Source organism: Oryza brachyantha, chromosome 5 (genome assembly GCF_000231095.2).
Source record: "Oryza brachyantha chromosome 5, ObraRS2, whole genome shotgun sequence".
NCBI classification, from domain to species: domain Eukaryota; kingdom Viridiplantae; phylum Streptophyta; class Magnoliopsida; order Poales; family Poaceae; genus Oryza; species Oryza brachyantha.
In genome coordinates, this window is record NC_023167.2 from 10,686,089 (window position 1) to 10,704,887 (window position 18,799).

The window sequence follows — 18,799 nt, forward strand, 5'->3', positions numbered from 1 at the left end:
TTTTTATGAACTTAACAAAGTACTTCCATTTAGGAACATAATAAGCACGTATGGAAACAGAAACCTAAAACCAGAACGAGAAAAGCTTCCAAATATGGCATAATAATAATAGTACATGCTGACGTGCCACTAGCAAAGTATCAAGGGATAGGAGCTACTAATAGATTGCAATTTGTGCTACCATCCAACATTGGGGAGGTCTAATGAGCGGACAGGTCCCTCCGTGCGGACGGATCTCCACGTCCCTCTATTTTTGGCTTTGTTTTCTCCCAATCTTTTTTTTCCCTATTTGAGATATACCAACTTCATATATTTTTGACACACGAATAAACTAAACTGGAGTAATAAGCCCACGTGAATTTTGTTTGTAAAAAATATATACCCGAAACCATTTTATATCTCCTTAAAAATATTCAGCATAGATGATTTATATATACAAACATATAGTATAGAAATTTTATATGTATAAATATTTGATATAGAAACTTTATCGGTATAAATATTTGAGTAAAAAATGGAAACTTTATATATGGAATTACATATATATATATATATATTCATTATAGATAAGAGAAACTTTATACATACAATTATTTGAGTTATAGAAAAAAAAAACATAAGCATGTCTATGTACGCTGTTAGGCCTACCTAGATCCAGCCCAGATCCACGTGTGTAATCCAAAAATGATTAGAGAGTGCCTAGTCGGACTTATAAATGGCCCAAGGCCCAGAGTTAAGAAGGCTGGTGTGTTCAAGGAGGACCTATTCAGACTTTGGCATCAATTCAAAGTTCTACGTTGGGCTTAGGCCGATCTAATGGTCAACCTACCAGTGCTATGTATCCATGGACTAGGCCAACTTGGCAGAGACTGTTGTTACTGGGCCTCGTGGCCCAAGTTTTGGGACTAGGCCATTTGATTTGGCCTATTAAGCTTCGAACAAACATGCTATGTATCTTTCTGTTAACTTTAATTATTAGGTATCTTTTATGTATGGAAAATTCTGTATTTTGCTATTTTCATTAATGATTATATGCTTTTTATGTATGAGGAATTCCACTTTTTTCTATTGACGTAATAGGTTCTATAAATCACCCTCTCTACACTACTATAAAAGACAGAAGTGGACCACCACCACTTGTGGCACCACCACTTTCTGTTAAGTGAGCCATTATATCAGCACAACATCTGTGAATGCTATAGGTGCTCTTTGTATTTGCGTAGCTCTACAACACAATTTTCTAAGCACGGTATTGTTGTTTTTGTTTTTTAAATAAAAGCCTTTTGTATTTTATAGGCACGGTATAACACACATACGATACATACGATCTTGTTTTGACCAATTAAAAATATTTTAATTAATTAATTGTTAGTCAAAAAAGTTGAAAATCAATCAATATGGTTTTCTAAAGCAACCTTCCTACGTATATATTTTTGCAGAAATATATGTTTATTAGTTTGGCAAATATGTATGTGGAAAACGAGATAATATATGTTAAGAAGAAGGGGTAAATGGTCTTAATTTTTTATTTTCAATAACATGTTACAGTGCACATGCATTTAGGTAGTTAACAAAAAACGTTCTATCAAGCGTAATCATACATGTGTTCTTCTATCTCTGCTATCGCCGTTAGTTTCCCCTCACCAGCCGTATAGTTAATTGTATATTATATAATCACATAAGCTTATGATATAAGAGTAGTATGGTTAATTTGTACTATTGATGACTGGCCGATATTATAAGAAAGAATCCATAGATTTTAGTTCATATAAATTGCTTACCTAGCATTGAATTTGTGGAGAGGAGGCGGATGGGAGGAACTCATTATCAACAGTAACTCCTAAGCAGTGGAAACAGTGGTGGTGAGATCCTCTTCTCTAGCCACGCTAAAAGTTCTGTATCAAACTCTTATGGAAAAACTTAGGATTTAGGTTTTGGGTAGGGCCGGTTGGGTAGGCAAGTGGGAGGAAGGGGTTCCCCTAGTTAGAGGGATGGCCTTGGGCGATGGGCGGTGGGTGGTGGGTGGTGGCCATAGACGGTTTGCGAGATAGTGTGAGTACCGTTGGAGTTGTAAGGATGTAGATTGGTACTGGATGGAGTTGGTGGCGAGAGTAGCCATGAGGTTAGGAGGTGATGGTGATATACAATAGGAGGTGACATGGAGCTAGAATGATATCGCCTCCGAGAGAATGAGATAAGGGGAGACAGTGAGGACAGAAGGAAAGGAGGTATATCGGGTGGGCATCATTGGCACAGTTGGTGCCTTTGTGCGCCGGCGAAGTTAGGGTGCACCACAATGGCGAGGGAGTAGGTGGTGACGCACGCTCCCTCGGTCTCAACTGTGTTTGCACGTGGTTCGAAGGAAGAGATGTGCGGACGAAAAGAACAGCTAGGTAAGGTAAGTGAATATCAATGTTATTCCGGCCTCCCCTAAAGGTGACTGAAATTTATATTATTTGATGGGATTAAAAACTACACCGTTTCAGGGCATGAACAATGCATGGATCCTCAACAAGGATCCTCATCTTCTAAATAGGACGAAGCATTCAAAAGACACGATATCTACAATGCAAGCACTGGTTTTGAGTGGCTAGTATGTTTTTTATTTCAACCCCTGTCTCCTACCTCCACTCGGACCGATTCCCTGCTCTCCTCTCTCCAGTCTCCACTCGGACTACTCTCCTCTATCTAGTCTCTGCTCAGATCTCGATGGTCGGCGGCCAGGCGGCGGAGCTTGACTATCGGGAGATAGAGCACGATGGCTGGGTGAGGGATCTCGGCGGTCGGCGGCCGGGCGACGGATCTCGGAGGTCAGGCGACGGAGCTTGGCAGCGGTGAGGCAGAGCTCGGCAGTCAGGCGGGGGGGGGGGGGGGGCGACGAAGCTCAGTGGCCGGGCGGCGGATCTCGTCGGCAGGACAATGGAGTAGACGCCCACTTTTCTCTCCTCCCTTCTGGGCCTACACGGGGGCTCTCCTCTGACAAAGCCTGACAGAGCCATTCGTGCCTTCTGCAAGCTACACGAGCCTCTGCGAGGGCGGGGTGCATGCCGATGTGGCTAGCTTGCTCCACACGCCATGTCGGAGCATTGTTCATACCCTCAAGAGAAAAAAATCAAAAATAAACGCCAGCATGTTCTTCTCCCTCCTTAGGAACGGCCACAACCGCCGGCAACACCGACCACCACAAACCCTCAATTTTGGCCACCCTAAAATTAGCGAAGGCTCTAAGCATAAAGACACCATGGCCGCCTCCTTCCAAGAACCTAGCAGCTAGCCCCCGTCATTGTCGTTCCCAGCGCGACGCCGCGTCGATCGATCGCATCAAACCAATAAGTCGATCGATCGATCGCGCGCCACCTCTACCTGCACAGATGGCGTCCCCCTCTCCGGTGCTCGCCTGTTTCGCCGTCGCCGCACTGTGCCTCGCCGTCGCGCCAGCGTCGTGCGCGCGCGCGCCCACCGCCCTGGCGCCGGCTTCGGCGGCCAGCATCGCGCAGGTGTGCAGGAGCACCGGCGAGGAGCAGAAGCTCTGCGTGGAGGCGCTGTCGTCGCTGGCGCTGACGGCGAGGGCGGCGGCGGACACGCGCGCGCTGGCGCGCGCCGTGGTGCTGCTGGCGAGGCAGAACGCGACGGCGACGGCGGCGTACGTGTCCCAGCTGTACGGGCCAAGCGCCGCCCCGGACACCAAGCCGTTCGACACGGAGCGGTGCGCGGGCGACTGCGGGGGCCGGTACGCCAGGGCGGTGGCCTACCTCGGCGACGCCGTCGCGGCGCTCGACGCCGGCAGGTTCGACGCCGCCGCGCTGCAGATCGGCGCCGGGCAATCGGAGGTGGAGCTGTGCAAGAGCGGGTGCGAGCGCGTGCAGCTGCCGGAGCTGCTCGCCGCGCGCAACAGCGCCGTCGACCGCCTCTGCAACGTCGCTACGGACATCACCAGGGTGCTCCAGCTTAAGCAGCACTGATCGCATCGATCCGCGGCTACCGTCCTGAAGCCCTCGCATTGGCTACGCTGCTATCTACTCCGTATTTGTATTTTGATGGCCTGATTCAATCGCACTGCATTTGGCAATGTAAATCAGCGTGTTATTATTATTAATTCAAGTGCCAAAGCTGAGATGTTTCTGTCAAGCTCGATCCAATTAATGATCATGATCTACACTCAATTATCTGGACTGTTCAATAATCTGGGCCGCCATTTCATCCCCAATGGGATCCTCTAAATTAAATAAATTAGGCTTCGTTTGGCAAAAGGGGTTTTATTCCCAGGGTAAATCAATCACGTGGAGGGGATTGGGTTAATACACTCCCCTCACCCAATCCCCCTCTACCATGTGTACACTACTTTAACTGTTTGGGTAAGAAGTTGCGGCGCCGACGGACGACGTGCGGCGCCAGCCGAAGCGGAGAGGCCGATATCTTCGTTTTTTTTCTGGCGGCATCGGTGATAGAGTTCCACCGGAGGCGTGGAGCAGTGGAACGATTTTCAGTAGGGTTTGGGATGGATTGGGCCGGAAAACCTACCTTTCCGGGCCTTGTCAAATGGACTTTTTTTTTTTGTGTCCAGGGATTTATCCCCCCTCGTGGTGGCCTTCTCCTTTGAGGCTGGGATCCCAACCTTTTACCCGCCAACCAGACAGGGCCCTAATATGTTAGTGACCATAAGTAGTACCCTACTTCGACGGTAGCATGATAACTAAAAAAAATGACATATTCTAAATTTTGAATTCACATTTTTAAAATGTGTGAAAATACGTGGGTACCAAACTTTAAGCCACTATCACTGTGGTGCCTGACAAGAAAAAGTGTGGGAAAATTATAAATCATAATAAAATTCTTTAAAAAGTATGGGACATTTAGAAAAATGGATATATCTAAAAAATAATGAAGTACTCCCTCTATATTTTTATATATGACACCGTTGACTTTTAGAATGACGTTTGATCATTCGTCTTATTCAAAATTTATATCCAAATATGCAAAATGATAATGCATAATTAAAGTTTCTATAATAATAAATCATATTATAACAAAATAATTAATAATTATATAATTTTTTTGAATAAGACGAATGGTCAAACGTGGACAAAAAAATCAACAACGTCATATAAAAAAATATGGAGGGAGTACTACATAATATTATTATGTTTGCATAACCTTTGCATCTGTTTTCACTTAAACAAATTAGAAATCATATCCCAAACCATTTCTTTTTTTATTAGTTTTCCAATTTTGACGGAGCTCCAAAAATGAAGTAAACTTTATCAATTTGACAAACTTTTTTCATATGATAACGACATATTGTATATACTAAATTGTAGGAATTTATTTTAGATTTTTCCATCTTACTTAAAAAAATGAATTCAAATAGTATTTATTGACCGGTACCATTGGTTACCCTTGTCGAACCCGTGGTAAGTACGGTTACCGTGGTGGCTATTGCAGTTGCGTGAACCTGACAGTGAGAAGAGTGTGGTCCATTTTGCCCCGAAAATATGAATTATTATTATATAAGAATTTAAACTTTGGACTCACGCATAGATGGTTCGCATTGGTTTTGCCTCGCGCCAGGAGCGAGGAAATAAGTTGCAAATTCTTTATATTTCTTTACAATACAACCCATAGAAAAAAAATCCAATAGCAAATTCGTTGAAGGCTTCAAACCTAGGGCTTGTTTGAAATAGAATATTTTAACATGAATTTTATAGTACTAAGAATTAATCAAAATCATCTCCATGCTAGCAAAACAGCCCTACTAAACCAGCTGGTAACCAGGTAAGTGGCTAAGTAAGGCGATATTAATAGTTTAGGCAAATTTATTTTGCAAGGGGAAAAGTCCACTTGCGGTCACTCAACTTAACGCCGAGTTTGTTTCAGGTCCCTTAACCGCAAAACCAGAAATGTGTACTCCTAAACTTGTATAAACCATTCAAAAAAGGTCCATTGGCAGTATTGACTTAATTTTTGACCGGTTTTGTTGACGTGGCATACGATAAGCCCCATATGTCAGGTTTTTTTGGGTTTTTTCTCTTTCCTTCTTTTCTTTTACACTTCTCTCCCGTGCTCTCATCTCTCTCTCTTCCTCCTCTTCTCACCCTGGCTGGGGCGGGAGTGGTGGCACACTAGAGGCGCCAGTCGGGCGGGCGGGCTGGCGGCGGAGCCAGACGAGGGCGACGACGGCCAAGGTGGCGGTGGCTTGTGGTGGAGCCGGGCAAGCGGGGACGATCGAGCAGCGGCCGGGTGGGCGACGGCGGTGTGCAGCGGCCCGTCCAGGCGGCTCACGTCGGGGGTGTCTCTGCCGTCGTACGAGCGGCTTTGAGCTGTCATCCTTTTCTGTGGTTTGCGGCCCTGCTCCCGGAGGCAATCATTCGCACTAGCTAGTAGCTACATCGACGACGACGGCGAGAGCCGGCCGGTCAACGATGTACATGCAGCCACCGAAGCTGGACGCGATTGATCGCTTTTGCATGCACATCTGGAGGCTGGGGCGTGGGCGGTAGCGGACGAGTAGTTTTGGTTGACACACTAGTGTCGCACACTAGCCACCCTGCGGCTGTTGCCTGGTTTTCATTTATATATAGAGATAAGATTACACCCAGCCAATCACTCGGCCGAAAGTAAAGTTAATTACCATACAAGTAAACTAATCACAATATCACATACTTAACTGATAGCCACGGCAAACGAGTCTTACGCCACATCTCGCAGCATGCACAACACGTAGATGCCATGCAAGATTCCACTACTCGGGACCTATTCTTTTGGCATGAAATCACATCATTGCCTTTGATCAGGACTGAAGAACTTCTTGTACTTTAACATGTACTGAATTGGCCTCACCACCGTGACTGAAGCTACATGCAAGCTAATAGAAAACAAAATGTTGAGCACAAGACTTAATCCAACACACGTCATATCAGAGATGGTTCGGTTGAGCGAAGACTTGCCCTATCCGGGTCGAGCGCGATCGTGTCGAATGCGGACGGGTGGCAGAACGGCACCGACGACCAGGTCGCGGCGCTACACAGGGACGCCGTGTTCGCGTGCAGCCTCCGCGCCCGCGACGAGGCATCGACGCGTCGTTGCCGCACCCACATCAGAGACTGCGACGGAATGCGGCAGAGACGCCCCCGACGCGAGCCGCCTGGACGGGCCGCTGCACACCGCCGTCGCCCGCCGGTCGCTGTTCGATCGCCCCCGCTCGCCCGGCTCCGCCACAAGCCGCCGCCACCTTGGCCGTCGTCGCCCCCGTCCGGCTCCGCCGCCAGCCCGCCCGACCGCCGCCTCCAGTGTGCCGCCACTCCCGTCCGTCCTAGCCAGGGTGAGAAGATGAGGAGGAAGAGAGAGAGAGATGAGAGCATGGGATAGAAGTGAAAACGAAAAGAATTAAAGAGAAAAAAACAAAAAAAAAACTGACATGTGGGACCTATTATATGCCACGTTAGTAAAACCGGTCAAAAATTGAGTTAATACTGCCAAAGGATCTTTTTTGAACGGTTTATATAAGTTTAGAGGTACACATTTCTGGTTTTTGCGATTAAGAGACCTAAAACAAACTCGACGATAAGTTGAGGGACTTTAAGTGGACTTTTTCCTTTTGCAAATGTTCTATTTGGGCCTAGCCCAACCCAGACAGCCCAGATCCTTCGGCCCATCCTGGTCATGCACAAGAAAGACCCCAGGTTGCCAGAGCAATAAAACCCTACGTTTTACAGCCCTAACGGATATCTTTTGGCCTTTTCAATTAAAATGGACAAATAACATATTTATAAACAAAAACTAATTTAGGAATATAAATTTATACATGTGTTCTTAGAGATCTAAAAGCCAAAGTTGAAAAATAAACTACTATCAAAACCCCCAAAACCAACTCCATGTTTAAGGTTGGAAATTCAATTTTTTGGTTTATAAGCACAAGCAAAAACGAAAAAATATCTATAAAACTAGGTTAGGGGGGAGGATTTCTGGCATGGATGTAAAGAGAGAGAAAAAAAATGCTCTGATCCTTATGTTTGCTATTTCCTCTGTTTTATACTATAAATTCATTACTGGACAATGCGTATATTTTGTATGTAGGTTCATATTTATTAATAGGTAAAGAAGAACAAGAACATGGGTAATAGGTGAACATCTAGACATTTGCTATCTGTATGGCTAAAATTGAGTAGTTGTGTGTCCAAAGCTAGTTGTTAACGCTTAACTAATGTATTAATGTCTGGTGTACTAGTGGTAATGAGGTAAGACCTATTAATTCTTTCACGACCCACTTCAATATTTATAAATTTTAAGGTCAAAACTCTATAAATTTTCAATCTTTAAACTTTTTGCTGTTTAGTTAGCAACTTGAGCCTAAGGTCAAAACACAAACACAAAATACACTTTGTCAGCAACGAAACGGCAAATCGAGCATTCACATTCAAATTGTAGCGCTATGTGCGATGGAAGAGAGTGGTGCGATGGAGGAGAGTGGTTGGGCTGAGTCAGACGATATATTTTGGTCACCTAAGCCTGACGGAGTTGTCTGAATCAAGATAGTAACTAAGCAACTTACAGTCAGCTCTCAGTCTTGCTCCTTAGTTAGGTAAATCTCTTCCAGGGCAGGAACCAAACAATACCTTTCACAAGCATTAGGCGCACAACAAGGGAGACCACCTCGTCTTCCCAATGCCAGCAAGTCCTACAAAGATAGTACAATCTAACATGTGCGTACATGCTCGTTAGTCTTATCGCATGACATCACACGGGCCATTTGATTTGTTTTAGTTCGTTCCACCACATAACTCTAACGTGTTCACACGAGTCACTTGCTTCATTTTCAAATATATCGTAGGGGCTTATAGTAGCTATCAACCAATATAACTAGTGTACTGGTCAATTTTTCTTTACATACAATATTTGACAACACATGTTTCTTTAGATAGTATATTATCTTATGATCTACTTGAACCATCCTAATCCACTCAAAATCTACCACAAAATAAGCCCAATGTCGTGTATAGTTACTTACACTAGATATTTTTGTACTATATATTTAAAATGATTTAGACAAATTATAGAAGTAATTTAACATAGAAATACAAGTAACTCTTTGCCATACTAGAAGTAATTAAGCAGATTTTAAAACTAAGTCTTTGTATTATAAGTAATTTAGCAAATTATATAAGTAACTTAGCACATCAATAAAAATGACCTTTTGTTATATTAGAAGTAATTTATACAAATTATGGAAGTACTACAGCAATAGAAGTAACTCTTTTGCTATGTTGGAAGTAACTTAGACAAACATAGAACTAACTATTTTGCCATGTTGCAAGTAATTTAGACAAACATAGAAGTAACTTAACATGGAAATAAAAGTAACTCTCTGCTATACTGAAAGTAATTTAGATAACTTATAGAAGTGTCTTTACATAGAAATAAAAGTAATTTTTTGATGCTTTGGAATAATTTAGACAAAGAAGGATGTGTTCTTTTATGTATGAAATATGAACTATGAAACTATGATTTTCTTAATTGCTATTTCATAGTCTAAACGTTGGAATTAACTTATACAAAGTTAAATATCTACTTATAAATGTGAGATAATGAACTTCTATATAACAATTTTTTTTGAGAGAAAACGTACCGTTTAGCAGTTAAGAAAAAGGTGCACGTAACAATCGAGGAATAACCTGCACCGTTTCAGTGAAAACGAACGCAACCTAACTAAGTTTACCAAAAAAAAAATGGACGTGACTATTTACTAACGTTTTTGACACACACCACTATGCAACTGCTTTTTTTTTTTTAAAGAACACGGGGTGGGGATTCCCCAACTGAATACTTTCATTATAAATAGGAGTGAAGTTAAAAGGAAACAAGGTTATTGTAGGGGAAGCTCAGGCTTAAAGCCAGGTTACATATGATGTGAGCTTAGCTCTCCGATAGCTAGCCTCAGAAATTAAAGACTGCTTTCCAGCAGCTAGTTACAGTCCTTTCTTCAGGCTTTAAATCGTTCTGCCCAGAGATCGAGTTGAGTCTTGGATGCATTTGCGTCAGCAAGCGGATCAGCGATGTGGTTCCAGCCGGTTGAAGACCACCTCATTCCGGTGCGTCCATAGGACACAGCCTCCAGAAGCAGAGGACGAAGAAAACGGTGTAGCCTTTCTCCGGCAGTCTTAATTTTGCTGGTTTTGGGGTTGCATGCAGCTGTCGTACTGTGGAATAGGATGGAGAGATCGAAGCCGATTGCTGCCCAGGATGCGTTTGCTTGCCATCGGACAGAGGTGGGACAGGTGGTCACCGGCCGTCTTCACAAGTGGCACTGCAATTGAAGTTCACAGGCAGCTGTTTCTAATACTACCTTCTTCCCTAAATGTTTTGACGGCATTGACTTTTTTACACACGTTTGACCATTCGTTTTATTTAATTTTTTTAACAATCTGTGAAACTATATATATGCATAAAAGTATATTTAACAACAAATAAAATAATATAAAAATAATTAATAATTATGTAAATTTTTTGAATAAGACGAATAGTCAGAGTTATATAAAAAAGTCAACGACGTCAAACATTTAGGGATGGAAGGAGTATATTTTTGTGGGCGAGGTTCTTCCTAGCTGGATGCAACTGTTTTATAAACACAACAATGAGTGCATGTGCTTATTAAGGATACAGTCACTCCGGATTTTTCAAACTTTTTAGATCTACGTTTAACCGTTCGTCTTATGCGAGACGTTTGTGCAAATACCCAAAATTATACGTTATGTTTAAAGTTCTTTTCATAATAAGTTAAATCATAATAAAATAATTAATAATCATATATTTTTAAGTAAAATAAACAATCATATCTAGTTTAAAAGTTAACCCCAAAAAAAAAAGCATACGGGGGTGTAGCTGATTAGGACTTGAAAGAGGCGTACACACGGCCGCAGTCGCATCCTACGAAGGTCGTTTGGGCCCGGCAGACGACCAAATGTCGTTTGGGCTTTGACTGGGCCTTCCACGTGCACGGCCCGCCACCCCTTCGAACGGGTCTTTGTATATACATGGCCTCCCCAAAAAGATCTCACTACTGGATAGGACCATTTTTTTTTTCGTATTACAAAAACCCCGGAAGAGAGAGTGAGAGACTGTGAGGAAAAAAAAAAACCAGAAAAACCAAAACCTCGAAAAACGCCGCGACCAACCGTTGCGGATCATCCTGCGCGTGTTGTCCTCTTCTCCTCCACCCACACTCCGCCGCCTCGCCGGAATCCGGATCTCTCCTCTTCTCACCGGAAGGAGGAGGAGGAGGACGAGGAGGAGCTCTTCCCCGTCCCCTTATCGTCCCTGCTCCGCGCCTCCACGACAAGCGCCGCCTCGGTTCGAGGTACACTGTTCGCTCGCCCCCCCCCCCCCCCTCGTTCGTTCTTCATCTTCGGGGACTGCGCCTGCTGAACTAGATGGATGGATGGAGTGGCGCGGAGATCGTTGTAGCGGTTGGAGCACTGCAGTGATGTGATGTGATGGAGTTTCAGCTGCTGCCGTTCATTTTTTTTTTTTTTTTGCAGGGGGAGGGATCGAGGATGTGGTCGTCGAGCCAGGCGAGCACGAGGGGCGTGATAGAGGTGGGGAGGGTGGAGGCCGGGCCGTCCCATTTCCCCAAGAGGCAGCCTGCGCCGCGCAATTCCTCCAGGTGGGTTATGCCTTCGCCGGTTCATTCATCTTATATCGAAGCCTTCGCCGGTTCATTCATCTTATATAGACTGATGGAATTCATTTGTCCCCATGGGTAGTATTGTGGGTGCATGTTTCACCTAATGCGGGGTTAAGTATTTCTTTCATTACTGTCTTAACACTTACCCCTGAAACAAAGTTGCTGTCTTGCTGGCAACCCTTAATCCATCTATACAAAGAGAACTACTCATGCATTTGTGAATCTACACTTGTACAGTAACCGGTTGAGCATAAGATCTGAGCCAATGGTATTGGAACTGAGAGCTACGACTTGTTATTTTTTATCTTCTACATAAGATGGTCAGGTGTTCAAATTTGCACCATTGCAAGGGCTATGCTTGCATGCATTTGTTTGTACGTGGCTGTTAGTCACTATTCTCATATGCTATTGATAGAACAGTGTTAGGTTGCATTCAAATCTAAGGTGGTGTTTGGGACAATATTAGTCCCTTGTCCCATCGAATGTTTGGACGCTTATTATATATAGTAAACGTAGACTATTAATAAAACCCATATATAATCTTGGGCTAATTCCCGAGACGAATCTAATGAGCCTAATTAATCCATGATTAGCCTATGTGATGCTACAGTAAACATGCTCTAATTATGGATTAATTAGGCTTAAAAAATTCGTCCCACGGATTACCACTCATTTATGAAATTAGTTTTTTTATTAGTCTATGTTTAATACTTTAAATTAGTGTCCAAACATCTGATGTGACATGGGGCTAAAAAGTTTAGCCCCATCTAAACAACCCCTAAGTGTTGGGGTAAAAACTCCCTTCGTTCCCCATGAGCACGTTTCCGGAACTGCTAAACGGTACGTTTTTTCCAAAAAAAAATCTAAAAGTTGCTTTAAAAGTCATATTAATCCATATTTCAAGTTTGCAATAGCTAATACTTAATTAACCATTCACTTGCGAGCCTCCATGCATACGTGATCATCTTTATCTTCTTCACTCACCGTCAAACTCACACTTAATCTCCTACACTATTCATAGATCATCTGGCATGTGTTACATTCTTGTTCCTGGAAGAAAACACTTTTTGGATGATCTGCAACCCTGTATAGACAATTTCTCCTTTATCTATCACCTCGTGTGCTACTTTTTTGTTAGTTAGGAGTGCCATAATTAGTGCTATTCTTACACAGTTCCTTTCCTTTTTCCACACAGGATCAATCTATCGAGGACATATGCAATTAAATCTTGTTCAGTGAGTAGCCGCACAGGGCTTTGTGTTGGACAATGTTATCATAAAAAGTTTTCTTCTTGCAAATGCAAGTTGGGATGGTCTTCTCAACCATTGTCTGGCTTGAGGCATCACTTCAGAGTTCATTCATCAGCATCAGAGGCAGTTCTTACTTCTCAATCTGATTTTGCAAAACTTCTTGTTGGGAACGAGAAAATTGGTGTTCTCTTGCTGAATCTTGGAGGTCCAGAGACCCTTGATGACGTGCAGCCTTTCTTGTTCAATCTTTTTGCTGATCCGGTAATTGCCACTCTGCACTGTAATTGTAGGGCTCCAAGTTTTTTCAATTGCTCTATTTTTTATTATTTATTTTGCAGATTTACAAATTATGGTGCCAAAACAATTAATGGTGAGAAATTTGTTGTGCCCCTCTTGAAATGTGCAATAGAGCGCCATTCAATCTGCTGATTTTATTTGACTTTCAAGGTCTCAGCTATAAAAGAAAAATCAGCCTAGGAGCTCGCCTAGGCAGCATGCTATACAGACGTGAAATTATTTGACGTTCAGATGTTTTACTTGATTGTTTATTAAAAAATAATATTACAATCTGTTTTTTTATTTACTGAATATCCCATGATGCATGGTGACAGGATATTATCCGTCTTCCTAGATTGTTTCGCTTTCTACAGAAGCCACTAGCACAATTCATATCTGTTGTAAGAGCACCAAAGAGCAAGGAAGGTTATGCATCCATAGGTGGTGGTTCTCCTCTTCGTCAAATTACTGATGCACAGGTACCATGCGATATTTTATTGTGTGAATTGCCATGGCTGCTGCACATTGAATCCCTTAGCAATGCAGGCAGTTTTGTGTTCTTAACATTACTGAAGACTGTCAAGTGCTCAGGGAAGACACATTCCTTTGTTGACCCAAACAGTCTGTATCTTGTTAGAGGATTCTAAAGGTCTTAGTGATTATTTGAAATAATTGGAGTAAATACGGTACGGATGTTCACCAAAATGTATGTACGTGTTGGCTTTAGATAATATAAATACGTCTATAATTATTCACAAAACATATGGGACCATGTGCTTCATCTCACCCTGTTGTTTTGTGGGTATATGCATCACTAGTTTACTTATTGGGAAATTGTGAATTTGCTACTCTAATTATTTGTGCTTTAGAATTTCACACTCCTGGTTTTGGCATCTATGATTGGCATTGTTCATCAAAATATTCAACAATTTCCCCTGTATAAGTTTGCTAAACTTGGTGAGCCACACCCATTTTGCCTAGTGGTCAAGAACAGTAAGGGGTTTACCTGCTAATGAGAAGAAAGGGGTAAACTCTTTAATCATCTTGGTCGCTTGGAAAATTTGGAAGCATAGAAACAATTGTGTTTTTAATAGCACCACCACATACTTGGCTGATGTCCTCCAAGCCATCGCTAATGAGGGCGCTCTTTGGCTCCTAGCAGGAGCTGCTAGGCTTGGTGATCTTTAGGGATATTCTGCTAATGCACTAGTTTGTTTTACTTCCTTTGGGTGGGTGGTGTTCTGTTGTACCCTTGGTGGGTGGGTATCAGAGTCTTTCTCTAATGCCGCCGTCCACCTTTTCTCCTCTTTCTAAATGAAACGATACACAGAGCTACTGCGTGTTCTAAAAGAATGCCCATTTTGCTCAAAATTTAGATATGGTTTTCTGATGTATTGGTGCACTAATTCAATCCATGAAGCATCACAAGTATGAACTCACAAACAAGCTCATTAGTCAACTACTCCACTCACATCTCTCCTCGTATACACTGTGAACATCATCTGAAATGCTGGCAATAAGCTATTGCAATGGCCCTTTGTGGTTGTTTCCTTCCACCCTCTGCACTACAGTTTCACTGCCTATTATGAGCTCTAGTGGCCAGCTACTCTTGTCATGGTTCCCTCCAACTCCAAGAGCACTGGTGACATTTGCAGCCTCTCTGCACAGGCTGCAAATGCTCCATGCCTCCCGCTACCACCAGAAGTTCACAACAGCTGATGTGCTGCAGATACCAGTAGCATCACACAGACACGTGTCAACTGCAAACATCTGGCATGTGCTTGAATACTTGATGACTCTAGGGATTGCTGTCGATGTTGCCATGACAGCCATCAGCAAGGAATTTTGGTGGTAGAATGGACTTGATAGGAAGAGAGGAAGTTGGGGTGGGGCCATGGGGGACCGGCCCTTTCACTGGCGAAATTCAGGAAAAAAAATATAAAAGCCAGAATACTCAAATAGTTGCAGCAAATCCTTTTATTTCAGTGAGCAGAGTGGCAGATTAGCGAAACCAGAGTCAGAATGGCAAATTTTGAACTCTTTTTTTATTGTTCTTTTACTTGTGATTGTTAGTAGTTTAATGAAGAGAAATCCATGAGATAGTGATGTTTCTCTTTCCTGTTCATTATTCTGATTGTGTTAGAATTATATGCATCTTATGTGCTCTCACTTCTTTTTTTTTTATGGTAACTTATGTTTAGGCTGAAGCACTGAGGAAAGCATTATGTGACAAAGATATTCCTGCCAAGGTGTATGTTGGAATGCGGTACTGGCATCCATTCACGGAGGAAGCTATAGAACAAGTACGGGCTTGGCATACATTGAGCACATTTGTTTGCTTCTGTTATTTTCTCCTTAAGCTGATTATTTTAGCAACCAGAAGCATATCCATATCAAATTCCTTTTCATATAACATAAAACAATTCAAGTTTTGTAAGCTGAAGGTTAACTCTAACCACATCTTTTGTGTATAGAATTTATCCAATCAGGATTTGAAATAAACAAGAATCTATAGCATGATCTTGAATATTGTAGCATTCAAAAGACAATTCTTACTTTATAAGAATGCAAGAAGTACCCTAATCATAGTCATGCCAATTGGAAAGCATACATGCTTCTCTATGCATTATCAATTCTATTGTAGATAAAACAAATGAGCTAGCTTCAGGTGCTGGATGTTCAACTTAATTGTTAAATATATTTATTTTTCTTATTGTATTCTAGATAAAACGGGATGGCATCACAAAACTTGTTGTACTCCCTCTGTACCCCCAGTTCTCCATATCAACTAGTGGTTCAAGTCTCCGTTTACTGGAGGGCATATTCAGGTACCTACAGTAATTTGAATGATAACTACAACGATTGCTCCTACTTTACAAAACGATACTAATGACATCTCTAATTTCTGCTTTAGAGAGGATGAGTATCTGGTGAATATGCAGCATACAGTTATACCTTCCTGGTATCAACGTGAAGGATATATCAAGGCCATGGCGACTTTGATTGAGAAAGAACTATCGATGTTTCCAGAACCCCAAAAGGTAAGAAAACTTAGCATGCACATGAGTCACTCCTTCAGTTGAAAACAAAACATTTGAGAAGGCTGTTAAATTTGGAGGATATTTGTTCAAAGCTACCTATTAATATGGTACTCCTATATCTAATAAGGCATCCAACTTGCAGGCTATGATATTTTTCAGTGCCCATGGGGTTCCTCTGGCATATGTAGAAGAAGCTGGTGATCCGTACAAAGCAGAGATGGAAGAGTGCGTGGATCTTATTATGGAGGAACTCGAAAAAAGAGGAATAACAAATTCGTGTACACTTGCCTACCAGGTCACTTTGACTTGTGCCCTTGAGAACTGTTCTTGGCCAAAATTTGGTGGTTTCTATTCACTATCTATATTTTGATATTTAGTTCATTTCCACCATTCATTGAAAGATTCAAATCTGAATTAGAAAACTGTTTTCTTCCTCCAAAAAAGCATGATCTTTTGGTATTCCCAGCAAGGGGTGATTCTTTTAATCCAAAGATTTGAATACCTGATTATCATTTATACTCACTCCAGTGGTTGATTTTCCTCTAAAGTAGTAAGAATTGTTTTGACTGCTCAACAGAGCCGAGTGGGGCCAGTTGAATGGCTGAAACCCTACACAGATGAGACAATTATCGAGCTGGGGCAGAAAGGAGTAAAGAGCCTTCTAGCTGTTCCCATCAGGTATTACTTTAATACACTTAATTCTGCCGTGTTGATTAAAACAATATTTTTTGCTCTTATGCACAATCTCATCCATTTCAACTGTTCTATTGTTGTATCGATTTTCTGGACAATTCTCATCTGTTTCAATGGTCTTTTCCTTCAGTTTTGTCAGTGAACATATTGAGACTTTGGAAGAAATTGATGTAGAGTACAAGGAATTGGCTTTAGAATCTGGCATCAAGCACTGGGGACGAGTTCCTGCATTAGGTTGTGAACCCACATTCATAACAGATCTTGCTGATGCTGTTATTGAAAGCTTGCCTTATGTTGGTGCAATGGCTGTTTCCAACCTTGAAGCTCGGCAGGTAACAACTACTGCAGTAGATGCAAAATACCTTATAATTTTTTGTAGATGCTTCATGCATTTGCATTCATACTTTATATGACAATATCATTTTCTATAATACATTTTTTGCGGTCAATACCACAAGTGGTCATCAAAATTCAATTGAATTAGATTTAATGAGAGAGAGGGATGCCATCTAACTTTGGATTCTTTCTTTGTAATTTTGTATTTTCCGGATTTTGTTTTTACCACTTATAGCATATAACATCGGGGGCCTTCCCTGCTGGGTGTGGTTAAAGAAAAAAAGAATCAATTGAGTTTCCTAGCCAATTCTTCTCATGGAATGAGTTTTCAGACCTGTGTAAGTTGTACTTATCATCATCATGTAACCTAAAACCCTATGTCCCTTAGCATCATAACCTGTTTTGATGAAAACCAATCGCAATCGGTCATTTTAGGTTTTACTTAGTGGACATAGCACTGATTTATAAAACTTAATTGCGATACCAGTTGGTCCTTACATCATTCGGGATCATCTTTAGCACACCGATGATTATGGTCCACAATGTATTGTTTGATCAAGAAGCAAAATTAGGCCATTTGCTGTTAAGGTTGAATTCACAATGATGAGTGGTGCATTCTTTTGCAGCCACTGGTGCCACTTGGGAGCGTGGAAGAATTGCTAGCAGCATACGACTCGAAACGTGATGAGCTGCCCCCTCCAGTGACTGTATGGGAGTGGGGCTGGACGAAGAGCGCGGAGACGTGGAACGGCCGGGCTGCTATGCTGGCTGTGCTGGCTCTCCTGGTGCTGGAGGTGACAACCGGAGAAGGGTTCTTGCACCAGTGGGGCATCTTGCCGTTGTTCCGCTGAGCCTATAGATGGGGGGCTCTCTCCTCAGGTCAGCTCTCTTTGAGTTGATCTAATCATAATTTTGATTCATATGGGCACTGTCTCGATGATGCTGTATATGAACAGAAAAAGAAGAAAGAGTATTAACTGAATTTGACGATGTACCACATTATCATCATGTTGTACATACTAAATAGCATACGGACTACTAAGTACCAAGATTAACAAAATGGAAAAGCTGGCAGAAACGCCTGTTTTCCCAGTGCACTGACATAAGAGACACGGGGTTTGTTTTGCTGCTGATTGCGTGCGTGTTTGAGTGGTCGGGGTACGGCAATGGGAGCACGAAGACTTGTCCTGGAACGCACAAAAAACACATTGGTTTCGGCGCAAAAAGAAGAACGGAAAGGCAACAACAAGAGCACTGCCAAGTTAGGCTGTGAACCACTTCACTACTCTGCAGGCACGGTTGCAGGTACTGCAATTTCATCTCATCTGTGATCTGTCGCAAAGAGATTTGAAAAAAAGGCAATGCTCTTTTGCTCTGCATCTCTACGCTTTCGACACGCTTTGAAGCATAGATCTTTGGTCTAGATATGTCCAGGTAGGATTTGATCACTTGATTTCCTCAGCTATTTATTTGAACTGGACATGAAGTTGCTAAAGTCCATTCACTCAGTCTCACGTCTCAGTCCA

General features: G+C 42.3%; 2 protein-coding genes across 2 annotated transcripts; both read left to right on the forward strand.

Annotated features, from left to right (window-relative positions):
* Positions 1-3,248: 3,248 nt before the first annotated feature.
* On the forward strand, positions 3,249-4,128 carry LOC121054539 (cell wall / vacuolar inhibitor of fructosidase 2-like). Its single transcript, XM_040524555.1, has one exon. The coding sequence runs from the start codon at positions 3,372-3,374 to the stop codon at positions 3,960-3,962; it is 591 nt and encodes a 196-aa protein (XP_040380489.1). The 5' UTR covers positions 3,249-3,371; the 3' UTR covers positions 3,963-4,128.
* Positions 4,129-11,102: 6,974 nt separating this feature from the next.
* LOC102722769 (ferrochelatase-2, chloroplastic) lies at positions 11,103-18,365 on the forward strand. Its single transcript, XM_006654237.3, has 11 exons — positions 11,103-11,350; positions 11,532-11,656; positions 12,873-13,188; positions 13,539-13,682; positions 15,405-15,506; positions 15,928-16,031; positions 16,118-16,244; positions 16,387-16,539; positions 16,822-16,922; positions 17,068-17,269; positions 17,900-18,365. Exons 2-11 carry the CDS (start codon positions 11,547-11,549, stop codon positions 18,122-18,124), a joined length of 1,584 nt encoding a protein of 527 aa, XP_006654300.1. The 5' UTR covers positions 11,103-11,350; positions 11,532-11,546; the 3' UTR covers positions 18,125-18,365.
* The last annotated feature ends 434 nt before the right edge of the window (positions 18,366-18,799 follow it).

Coding starts and splice junctions, on each gene's coding strand:
- LOC121054539 (XM_040524555.1), top strand. CDS start 3,372: ATGGCGTCCCCCTCTCCGGTGCTCGCCTGTTTCGCCGTCGCCGCACTG.
- LOC102722769 (XM_006654237.3), top strand. CDS start 11,547: ATGTGGTCGTCGAGCCAGGCGAGCACGAGGGGCGTGATAGAGGTGGGG. Junction 11,657..12,872: donor GCGCCGCGCAATTCCTCCAG/GTGGGTTATGCC, acceptor TTTTCCACACAG/GATCAATCTATCGAGGACAT. Junction 16,245..16,386: donor TGTTTCCAGAACCCCAAAAG/GTAAGAAAACTT, acceptor TCCAACTTGCAG/GCTATGATATTTTTCAGTGC.